This window comes from Condylura cristata, unplaced genomic scaffold, assembly GCF_000260355.1.
Source record: "Condylura cristata isolate star-nosed mole 26May11 unplaced genomic scaffold, ConCri1.0 scaffold00022, whole genome shotgun sequence".
In the NCBI taxonomy this organism is placed as follows: domain Eukaryota; kingdom Metazoa; phylum Chordata; class Mammalia; order Eulipotyphla; family Talpidae; genus Condylura; species Condylura cristata.
The window spans coordinates 19,726,119-19,737,623 of record NW_004567123.1 but is presented as its reverse complement, the minus strand read 5'-3'; the positions used below and the strand labels follow the sequence as shown (position 1 = coordinate 19,737,623).

General features: G+C 52.6%; 1 protein-coding gene across 1 annotated transcript in view; it reads left to right on the top strand.

Moving 5' to 3' along the window:
- Positions 1–9,103, top strand: part of LOC105853941 — an 84,100-nt gene extending 74,997 nt beyond the window's left edge. Inside the window, exons 19-24 of the mRNA XM_012728105.1 lie at positions 1,900–2,041; positions 4,278–4,430; positions 5,085–5,094; positions 5,504–5,620; positions 6,564–6,624; positions 8,994–9,103. Coding sequence (XP_012583559.1) covers positions 1,900–2,041; positions 4,278–4,430; positions 5,085–5,094; positions 5,504–5,620; positions 6,564–6,624; positions 8,994–9,103 — 593 coding nt within the window. The remainder of the gene's footprint in view (positions 1–1,899; positions 2,042–4,277; positions 4,431–5,084; positions 5,095–5,503; positions 5,621–6,563; positions 6,625–8,993) is intronic.
- The last annotated feature ends 2,402 nt before the right edge of the window (positions 9,104–11,505 follow it).

Genomic DNA, 11,505 nt, shown 5'->3' with positions numbered 1-11,505 from the left:
GGGACTTTGCATTCCTGTGTCACCCCTGACCCTGACCCTGACTCCCACGGGCCTACTCTCTGGGCAGTGAGGGGACTTTGCATTCCTGTGTCACAGGCTTGTGAATTTTCTACATATGAGAAATAAATCAGTAATACCTTATAACAGATTTATTATAGTAAACACTTCCCAATAGGAATAGGATACATGACTAACAGTGAGATGTCTAAAGCATGCACATTTTTGCTTTAGACCAAATATCTCCAGCGCTAACACTCCTGCAGTACTCTGCCAGTGCCTTTTTGACAGTGTTGTCTTGGGCCACTCAATGTTCTGCCCATGGAATGGATGAATGTTTGTGTGTTATTTAATCTTATATTGACCTGATTATAACAAAATTCACTCACTTTTTCATATTTTAATAGCCATAGACATATCTTAACAGAAATAGTTTGTCATATTCTTCTGTTGCTTTCAACAATTTTCTTATTGACAATTATTTGCTCATTGAAAATTAGGGAAATTCAGTCTACCTTGCCTTGAAGCCGCCTAACTTTGAGCTTAATGGCAGGCAGCCTGGTGCCTACAGGCAGCTGGGGTTCTCTCAGAGTCCCCGTCCCCTGTGCATACAGAGCCTCAGGATGGTAGAAGTCTGCAAACAACCCTTCCCACCAGCATGGACTCCTGTCGCTGATAACCTACTACCGTGTTTGCATGTCTCCTAGTAACTAGAAAATCTTGTTCCAGTAGCAACTTAATAATTTGGACAATCACAAGCACAGTTGCTTCCTATTCTCTTCTTCCTTTGCTCCTGTCTCACATTAAAACTTGGGCAAAGAGTGAAAGGTAGAGCTGCACTCGACTGCATCTCCTCTGCAGCAAACTCCCTTAGACTCCACGTCCTCCTTCAAAGCTGAGAATTCACCTCTGTTCTGTGGCACTTAATCACATCTCATTTTTATTCTGACTTCTTAAAAGATCTACTTTTCTCCTCATTTTTGGAAACATTAAAAGCACAGTAACAAATATTCTTTAGAAACAAATATCATCAGTAAATGTCTGCTTTCCAAACACCTGTTAGGATTTAGGCAATCTTCAAAGATACAGGAGGCATCTGCTTTTTAATATCACTGCTGTGAACTCTGAGCTCAGAAACAGAAGTATTAGTTTCAAAGTCACCTAAGATGAGGTATAGTCTTCGGTTTAATTTGCAGTTCTCTATTTGAATCATTATAACTAGATAGATACTGTCCTTTGCATAGCCAAGTTGTAGTCCTAAGATTACGTAGCTTTTCCTGTACTGTTTTGTTTTTGCTTGAGTTAGCAATTGCTTTATTGTTTCTCACTTGCATTACTTTGTATATGTAGAGCCTTAATTCTTTCACATGTCTCTTACTTATCTGCTGAGTACTTTCCTCAAATTCCTCTTTTCTTGGAAAACTCCCATAGGACCCTGTACCAATAAGTGAGCGATTGCCTTAGAGCCTGGAGCAAAGTTGTCACTTTCTTAAGTTGGATCCATATATTTGTATCACCCTAGAGTTTTCCATTTCTTAGGTCAATCTCTCACTTGATTTGACCTAGTTTTTAAAAATATGAACATTGTCTTTAGAACAATAGCCTGTTATATCACTACTAGAATCTGGTGTTCAATCAGTAGCATTTGCCTGATCAGCTGATTGATTACTTTGGGCATGAAGAGAGCATGGAACAGCAAGGTTTCAGAGCTATGTAACGTTAGGCACATTTCTTAACTCTTTCATCCTTCATGTCCCCATCTGAAAATTCTATACTAACAATGTGATATCACTGAGTAGTGAGACACACATGAAATGATATCAAGAAATAGTCATATGTAGTGTGAGATGCATGTAGCTGCTCCACGGTGGGCTGGAGCCTTGAATGCCCTTTGCTTTGCAGCTGACCAAGAGAATCTGGAGCCTGACCTGAAGGCCAGCCAGGATGCCAGCATTTTACAGAAGGTCAAGCAGAGGGTTCTGCAAATTAAGAACTTGGAGAATGTGGATTTACATTTACTTTCACCTGAAGTCCTAACTTTGGGGTAAGTTGGTATTTCTTGGTAGATAACTGCTCCAAAGAAAGGGAATCTATATTTTGTGGAAGCAAATTGAAGATCAAAGACAGGAAGCTGGGTAACCTGGTGCCTCCCCGCACAGCCGTGGCAGCTTGGGGCCAGGTGCTCCAGAGCATCAGTAAATAGAGGCAGGGCTGCCCCCACTGGGCATCTCTTGGGTTGGGGACTCCATGTTCAGAAGCAGAGGAAAGTTCGTCTCTACTCCTCTGTGACTGCTGGTGTCTGACTGTCCTACCCAAGGAATAAGCTTTTATTTTTTACATATAGCTGAAGATAAATATCTGAGCACTCACACCCCTCTATTTGCTGAAACTCTGCCTCCCAAGAGAAGTTTCCTGGACTTTACCGCACAAGTGATTTCCACATATGGAGTTTAGGGGTCCAGAGTAGGTGTCCAAGCTGTGGCTGCGGCACATCCTCCTCCTTGTTATCTAGGGAAGGAGGGAGGGAGGGAGGGAAAGATAGAGGGAGAGAGGGGAGGGAGGGCGGAGGGAGGCACATCAGGCTGAGCCTGCTGTACCGTGGAGGGGTCAAAGGTGATGGTGAAGAGCAAGGTGGCACAGAAGGTGAGGCGGGGTGCTCCATGTGATGGTGACATCAATGACCTAATGAACCTGACAAGGAGAGTTGTGTTTTTTGTCCAGATTGGTAGTCAGCGAATTCAAAATCCTGGATGTCAAAATCGAAATGTCTCCTGAGAGACAAGGCTTGAAACTGAGGTTCCCCATAAATGCCAATTTCAGCCTGAAAGTGTAAGTACGGTTATAATCTGAGGCCTGTGGAGAGGCCGTCAGCATGGCCAGCGCCCTCCTGCTGGAGTCATGTCCACACCGCACTGCCCATAGACCCTTGTGCCTCCCCACTCGGGTCCCAGATTTCTCCCTCCTGCTCCCCTACACAATGTCGATGTAGAGCTGCCTGATGGCTTCATATTTACTTTATTGTATCACTTTTTTTTTTTTGCCAGATTCCTTATTTCACTCCTCTACATTGCTCCTCTAAATGAGACCATTAACTATTTTTCTTTTCCTTTCTGGCATATTTCAATGAACATAATCCCGTCCAGCTCCATCCATGTTGCTGTGAAGGGCTTGAGTTTATCCTTTTTGATAGCTGAATACATTCCACTGTGTAAATATACCACATCGCCTTGATGCCGTTATCTATTTTTGGGCATTTGGGTTGCTGCCACATCTTCCCATTGTAAATAGGGCTACAGTAAATATGGGGGTGCAGGTATTCTTTTGAATCAATGTTTCTGCGTCCGTTGGATAGATGCCTAGGAGTGGAATTGCTGGGTCATATGAAGCTCCATTCTTAGTAGTCTGAGGACCCTCCACACAGCTTTCCACAGTGTTTGGAGCAGTTTGCATTCCCACCAGCAGTGTAGGAGAGCTAATTTATTTGCCACATCCTCCTAACGTTTGTTTCCTGTGTTTTAATATGTGGCATTCTCACTGATGTTAGGTGGTATCTCTTTGTGGTTTTGATTTGCATTTCCCTGAATACAAGTGATGGTGAACATTTTTTCACATGCCTGTTGGCCATTTGCATGCTTTTTCAGAGAAGTGTCTTTTTAACTCTTCTGCCCATATTTTTACTGGGCTGTTGACTTTGTCTTAATTGGGCCTGGTTAGCTCTCTGTAGATCTTTGACAGAAAAACTGATCAAAATATCAATGAATTTAATAATTAGCAAGATGCAAAATCGACACACAAAAATCAGTGGCATTCCTCTATGCACACAAACAATCCGAAGAAGAAAACTATCCCTTTCAGAATTGAAACAAAAACATTCAGATATTTGGGAATAAATCCAACAAAAGAGGTGAGAGACCTCTACAATGAAAATTATAAAACTTTGCTAAAACAGATATAAGAACACACAAAGAATAGAAAGATATTCCCTATTCATGGAGAGGAAGGATTAGCAGGATCAAAATGGTCATCCTACCCAAAACAATTGACAATTTCATTGCTACTCCAATTTAATTATTTTAGGTATTAATGTGATATTACATAAAAATTTCATGTGAACTAAACCCACGAGGCCTGAGAGGCGATCCCTTGTCATGTGTGAGGCCCATGTGGAGGGGGACGGTGTCGGCACATCCGATGATGGATGAGGCTCACATAGGTGAGGGATGAGTGGGCACAGCAGGTGTTTGTAGAACTGGACTCACTCTGATCCTGACCCCCTACAGGCCTGTCATTGGCCAGTTGGTCAACCTGACGTCTTCATTAGACATCCTGAGCAGTGTGAGAATTATAGAGGATGATGAGCCTTACCAAAACTCGGTGGTCATGGAACAATGCACCGTCGACCCAGACAGTGTCCAGCTGAAACTACTGAGCAGGTAAGGCCCATGCAGCACAGAGCAGCAGATTTGGAAAGAGAGTGACTGCACCTCAAGGAAAGGGCTGGGGTCTGGACCTTAGGGCCAAGCCCACCTACAGCTGCCCAGAATTGAAGAAAACACCAATCACATGGTAAATGGAGCCACAGGGGCAGCTTGGGAGATTGAGTGCTGCTGGCTGCCTCGCAGTCCTGGGGATTCATCCTGCCACCTGGGTCTCGGGGTACACCTGAGAGAGGCATTCCTCCCTGCCACACACCCTCCCTGACCTGGGCTTCCTGTTTGGATGGAACCTTCCTGTGGTCATCGGGGTTCCTCTTACTCTGACCCACTGGTCCCCGCTCCACACACTCCGGCCTTTCTTCTGAGCTGCTCACAAGCTCACCCCCTCCGCACACAGCAGGGACTGTCCTGGGCCAGGAACACCTCCCAGGCACCTCAGCGCAGCCCTCAGCCCTCAGGCCTCAGCCCAGCCTCCCTGCTCCCTCTCCTAAGTGTCTTGCTCCTCACAGTTGTCACCGTTTCCTAAGCCATCTTTCTACTTCACTCATTCTTTCAGCCAGAAATGTGCCATGTCTCTGCCATGTCCTGAGCTCTGGGGATGTAGTGGTGGCCTCTGGAAGGACCTTGCTTGGGTGTGGCTTTCCCCTTAAGGGAGGCCGAGGTACGTCCGTCCACCAATAAAGGACCCTGACGACGGCAGTGGTTTTGAGCATGACACCGACCTGTGTAGCAGGGCCTAGCGCCCTCCAGAGAGGGCCAGTAGCTGAGAGGCTGAGGCGGAGGGGGCAGCCCAGCAAGACCAGTCTCCTGTGCGGTGCCAGGTGAGGAGCTGCTGTGCTTTGCTGTCTCTGAGTCTCCAGCCCGACTTGGGGCCTCATCGGGGCTGTAAAATGGGTTGATGAGTGAGTATCAGACTCCCAGGCATGGTAGATGTGAGGTTCTAAGTGATGGTCTCCTGTGGTTTGCAAAGTAGCTCTGTGTCTCTGGGGGTGCTGCACCCCAACTCTGCACCCAGACTTCCTGATGTACTTTCCACGTGACCAGCCTTCAGCAGTGTCCCCTTCCTCCAGGACAAGCAGTTTGACCAGCACATTTGTGGACCGTGGACCCGGGTTGGTGAAAAGGGCTCTGTCCAGCGTGGCAGCAAGTACCGTGAGTCCGGCATCCCTGGGGCCCGGGTCTGGCCCGTAGGGGGCAGGCACAGCTTAACTCTCAGGACACATTTCTCTGAGGCTCAAACTCCCCATGGGACTATCAAACTGCCCCCATTGTACCTGGGGGATCGAGAGTGGGAAAATGGGGAGCAGGCGCCACCCTTGGCTGAAGTATCCAGGTCCTGGTCAACCACGGTCATGTCCCTGCACTGAAGACCCAGGCTCGTGTCTCTCTCCTAAATATGTACTAATCTCATTTACTTCCATATAAAAACACATATTTTGTGTGAGGAAACATTTTATCTTGCCCATAAATAGATTCTAATATCACTTACCATGCAATTAATTGCAAATAAATAGCGATAATTAGAGTAAGGATTTTCATCTGAAAATCACCCAAAATCTAAGCCCCAGTTTCTTAATTAGTCTGGAAGGGGATGGAAACTGGGTGTGTGACAGAGAGACCTTCCGGGGCCTGTGGCCTCCCTGATTGGGCCTTGGCTACTGGGGCGGGTCTGCACAGCACTGGGCTCACTGGAGCTTGTGGAGATGCAGCCTGCTGACTGCCCCCCATGTCCCGCCCCACCCTGCTGATCACAGGGGCATTGTAAGGAGGCCCAGGACTGCACCCTCATCATGGGACACACTGCTGGGGCCAGGGCCTGGCGACACCTGAAAACTCCCAGGTTCCATTTCCCGACGTCTGCGTCAGGGCTCTGGAGCGTCAGTGCTCTGGATTCTGTCGTCTGATTCTACCGTGCTGAGGAGTTAGATGTGGTTCTCAGAGTTGCACCTCTAGGTCTTCATTGTTGTAGAGGCTCCGGGTTGAGGGTTCTAAGCTCCACACAAGGAGCATCTCTGAGGTGTCCAGCCTCTGTTCTGGAAAATGATTTGTTCTTTTCCTCTTCCGGTATTTCCTCACCTCACTGCACCCCCAACTCACCCTTCTTTGGTACCCACTTTCTGTTCCCCTCAGGTGTGCCAACTGTTGAACCTGTGTCTCTATAGCCAAAGTGAGATCATAGGAAAGATCATTGGTGAGTCCCAGCTGGGGGAGGGGGCACTCCCACCCATGCTCCCAGGGAGACCTGCGCTCTGGCCCACCTACAGGCAGGTCAGCTCAGGGAATTCAGAGCAGGAGGGGCCATCCTGGGCCATCCTGACCTGGTGAGAGAGTGGGGCCTAAGGGCACTACGGGACTGGCCCCGGGGTCTCAAGCCTCCATCAGCCCTGATAAGCTACAGCATCCTCCAGGCAAAGCCATGCAGAGAGATGGGCCCGTCTGGGCTCAGAGCCTCCCTCTGCTGCTCACCAGCTGGGGCCCTGGTCCCGCGTTTCTCTCCCTGAGCCTGGGAGCTCCAAGGCAAGGAGACTGACACCGTTGGCTTCAGCAGGGTAAAGCAGCTGGCAGAGAGCAGCTGCCCCGCAGGCCCGGCTCACCCACTCTGCCTCCCTCTGCCTGGGAGGAGCTGTGGCTGCTCCTCTGCCCCCGGGGTCCTGAGGCCGCTGCTGTCCAAAGGATGAGTTGCCGGGGGTGCTGGGCCACAGATGTGGGTTCCTGAGGTGCTGGGGCCACAGCTGTGGGGTCCTGAGGTGCTGGGCCTACACGTGTCCCTTCTGTGCATGAGCCACAGCCGCGTCCCCGCAGCCTCTGCGCCGTGTCACTGCGCCCTGACCGAGCCCTGCAGGATGCGGCCTCATGTGTCCTCTCAGGCGAGTAGAGGGGAGTGGAGGGCAGAGCAGGGGCTGAGTCCTGGGCTCTCAGTGGGCTCGCTGGGGAGTGGCCGCCCTGACAATGGCTCCTATTGTTGGTAATTGAGACCCACTCTTGTTTGTTCCCTCAGATGAGGTTCTGCATGGAATCCAGCTGCCTGAACATCTCCTGCCTTGAAGAGGACAGACCAAGAGGACCGCCTGCTGGTGAGGCCTCTCCCTGGGCGACCCGGAGCGTGGGGCTCCTGCAGGAGGCCTGTGAGGCCAGAGCAGCTGGGCCTCTTTGTTCTGCGGTGGTGACTGAGCCCTGATGTTGGTCCCGCCTGAGCTGACCCAGCTAGTGCTGAACCTGATGCCAGTCACATTCCAACACTGACCCTCAGCCACACACCCACTGAGCTCCGACACTGCCCAGACCGTCCCAGGATGCTCATACACTGGGCGAGACTCATCCATTGTCCAGATCATGTCCTGACTCTGACCCCGACCCTGACCCTGACCCTGACCCTGACTCCCACCTTACCTCTGATCTCCTGCCCCTGTTGCTCATCTGAGGGGAGGAGAGGGCATGAGGATGATCAATCAGGCACCACAGAAAGACCCCAAGGCATAGCTGTTCATCCCTCTCCAAGGCCACTGGCCTGCAGGAGGCTGTGGGAAGGGCTTGGGCTACAGCGCCTGGTGAGTCCCAGGCACTCAGAGGCCCCTTAGGAGTGCCCAACCATCCCTGTGCTCTCATTGCAGACTGCTCCCCAGGGTCCTGGCAGAGCCTCATGGAGCGTCGCCCTCTCAGAAGATGCTGCCACACCCGACAGGAAGGAAAGCCCAAGCCCAGCCAGGAGGACACTGGACCAGCAGAGTGGCCTGGTGCTCATTCCCCTGTGCCCTCAGCAATAAAGAGCCATTCAGCACTCCTGTGGCAACTTGTTTCCTTCCTCTGGGTCTCGGGTGGGGCAAGTGGGAGGCAGAGAGGAGGGTCTGGAGTGGAGGGGAGATCTGAGGGTGTCAGCCAGAGTTCTCCTAATGGGGACACTGAGTTCCAGACACGGTAGGCAACAGACCAGCGTCTCACACCAGGTGTGGCAGGCACCGCCTCCATTCACATTTCAGGGGGGCTTAGTGAACCATGACCCTGGGCCAGGGGGGCAGTGGGAACAGGGGGGGGCTTACTGAGCCCTGACCCTGGGAAAAGCACTTTGAATCAGGAGCTGCTTCTGCAGGCTTCTCTTCTCCCAGAGATCCGCTTGCAAGGGGTAACTGGTCTGACTAGATCAACTGTGACCACACACCAGCCTGGCCTCCATCCTCCAAAGGACTTGGGGTGCACTGAGGGGGGTTTCTCAAGCAGCTACGACAACTCTCATGGTCTCAGTGCCAGGCCTCAGCCATCCTCCACACCAGTTCCAATAGTTTGTACACCCACCTGCAGGACCAGTCTGGTGCATTCAAGGACCCAGGGGTGCTCTGGTGCCCTCAGACCAGCTCCTCCCCCCACCACAAGCCCCTCTGACAGCGCCCAGAGCTCTGAACTGCCGACTCGGCCCCACTGAGACTGACACAGCGTTGCATGTCCCAGCTAACAGCCCATCCATGGAGGTGCTAAACATGAACCACACCCGACGGGTCTGACTCTGACCCCAGACGAAGCCCAGATTTTGAGCATACGCTGAGCTTTGACTGCTGCATCATCCAGATGATACAGTGACCCCTGATGCTGACCCCTGGCTCCAGCGTGGGAACATCACACCCATACTTCAGAGGATGCCCACACTCCCTACTGATGATGAGGAACCGAAGGCTTAAGAGGGCATGGGCCCCTGAGGTCCCACCGTGACGTAGTGGCAGGCCCCAGAGAGAGCCCACAGCCATGGGTCCCTGGCTCCGGGAGGCAGTGATCAGCTCCCAGGGGCTTCAGTGGCCTCTAGGGGCTGACGGCCCTTCCGGGCAGGGGAGAGTGCTGAAGCCCTTTTCCCTCCCCTGTGCGTCTTCTGTTTCCTTGTTTTCTTGCCCCTGTGTGGCCTCTGCGAGGTTCTGAGCCACACACACAACAGCTGCCTCAGAGCCCGCATGCGCCTCTCAGTCTCAGAAGCCGACTTCCCTGCCCCAATACATATGGAGCCTTTCTCCACTTACCGAGCAGCCATCCTGTCTTCTGGAAATTTGTGTGTGGGGTCAGGGGCAGTTCCTGGGCCGCTGTAGGTCATGTCACTCATATTTGGCAGTGGGGCTCAGACAGTGTGAGAGATTCTTGTCCCTGTAGGAAGGGAAATGCTGTTTTATTAGCAAGTCTGGCTCATGCTGCCTTGTGTCTGTGTGTGTGTGTGTTTGACTCCCTTCCCTGCCTCGGGACAGCCTCAGGCCCACCCATAGAGACTGGAGCTTCCAGCTCACATCACCCCTTGCTCGGCTGTGAGATGTGGCCATGCCAGCGGAGATGCCGGCTCTGTCCTGGGTGTGCGTCCTGCCGGGCCCCTCTGTGCTTCCGGAGGCCAGAGCTGGCGTAGAAGGGCCTGGAAAGAGGGGAGGAGAGAGATGGAGCGAGACAGGAAACCTGAGGGGACCATCTCCCCTGAGCAAGTGGGCTCAGGTGGATAGAAAACCTGAGGATAACATCGTAAAAACATGCACCTGTGGCCTTTGAGTACACAAAAGAATTCGAGATTCAGTGGCTTCTTGGGCTTGACAGGCCCTCCCTGACAGGGGAGAGTGCTGAAGCCCTTCTTCCTCCCCTGTGCATCTTCAGTTTCCCTGTTTTCTTGCCCCTGTGTGGCCTCTGCGAGGTGCTGAGCCACACACACAACAGCTGCCTCAGAGCCCGCAGGCGCCTCTCAGTCTCAGAAGCCGACTTCCTTGCCCCAATATATATGGAGGCTTTGTCCACTGAGCAGCCATCCTGTCTTCTGGAAATTTGTGTGAGGGGTCAGGGGCAGTTCCCTGGTGGCCAATCTGAGACTGCGGAGCTGCCGTTTCACCCAAGGCCTCCTTACCACAGAAGGCAGCCGCTAGAGCCTGTCAGCTCAAGGGCCCTGAGCCTTACGGGGGCCTGGCAGACCCTGACCAGCTCTCCTGTGGTTGGTTCAGTTGTGTAGGGGCAGCTGGCACTGTGGCCCAGTGGCTGGCGAGGCCGAGCTGAGTCATCTCCTGCTACCTGCCAACTTCCCATATGCCTGAGGCAGGCCTATAGGCAGGCGGAAACTGCGGTGGGCAGGAGTGAAGTAACCATGCTGGCACCATGCCAGGGGCACCACCACCTTCTGGTTGCCACCGTGTGCAGGGGGCGCAGCCCTCACTCACATCAGCACCTCACCCCACGGTAACGGAGGCAAGGCCAGTGTGGTCCCCACGGGGCCTGAGGTGAAGCCCATTGTCTATGTCGCACAGCAGCCCCGGGCAGGGAGAGGACTTAGACCCTGGCCGGGAAACCCAGAGCCAGGCTGACCCAGCAGCCCCTGACCCAGGCGCCAAAATTCCTAGGCCAGTGGGACCCAGGCCCGTGCCTTTCCCCACTTGTTAGACAAGGCAGCTCCCCTGCAGGCCCGGGGAGTGCCAGGGATGAGGTCAACACTTCACACACTTGGTCCCGGGTTGTGCCCTGGGGTGGGAAAACTGTCCTTAGCAGATTGCACAGGGCCCTCAGCTCTGCACCCCACAGCTGAGGAGCAGGGACCATATTACCCATGTGTCTTGGAAGCTGTGTGGTGACACTTCAAGGTCACCCAGCCAGGCACCCCCAGACACCTCCACCAGCAACGCATCAGGCCCCTGCTGCTGCACTGGTCTTTGAGGGAGGGACACTGTGAAAGAAGACAAGTCCCCCTGGCTGAGGACCCTGCCGAGCTCAGGTGGGAGAGAGAGACAGACCCAGGTGCCCTGTGCTGTCTGCAGGGCCCCATCGCACGCCAGGTGACAACAGTGACTCCTGGGCCAGCTTTGGGTGTTGCAACACCAGGTGGTAACAACCAACTCAAACAGCAGCGCCCAGGGATAAACAGGATATTCAACATCAGGACTCTCAGCCGTGGCAGCGGACAGCCTGAGGTTGGGCGGGAGCTTCCTGGGGACCCAAAGCCCAGGTTCCTGAGAGACCTGGGCAGGCCGCATTCATGCTCTCAGCCTCACTTTCCTGGACAGCAACGTGGGCTCTCAAGGCCACACAGGGCTGCGCATTGACTAAGCAGAAGCGCACCTGAAGGTCAACCCAGAAA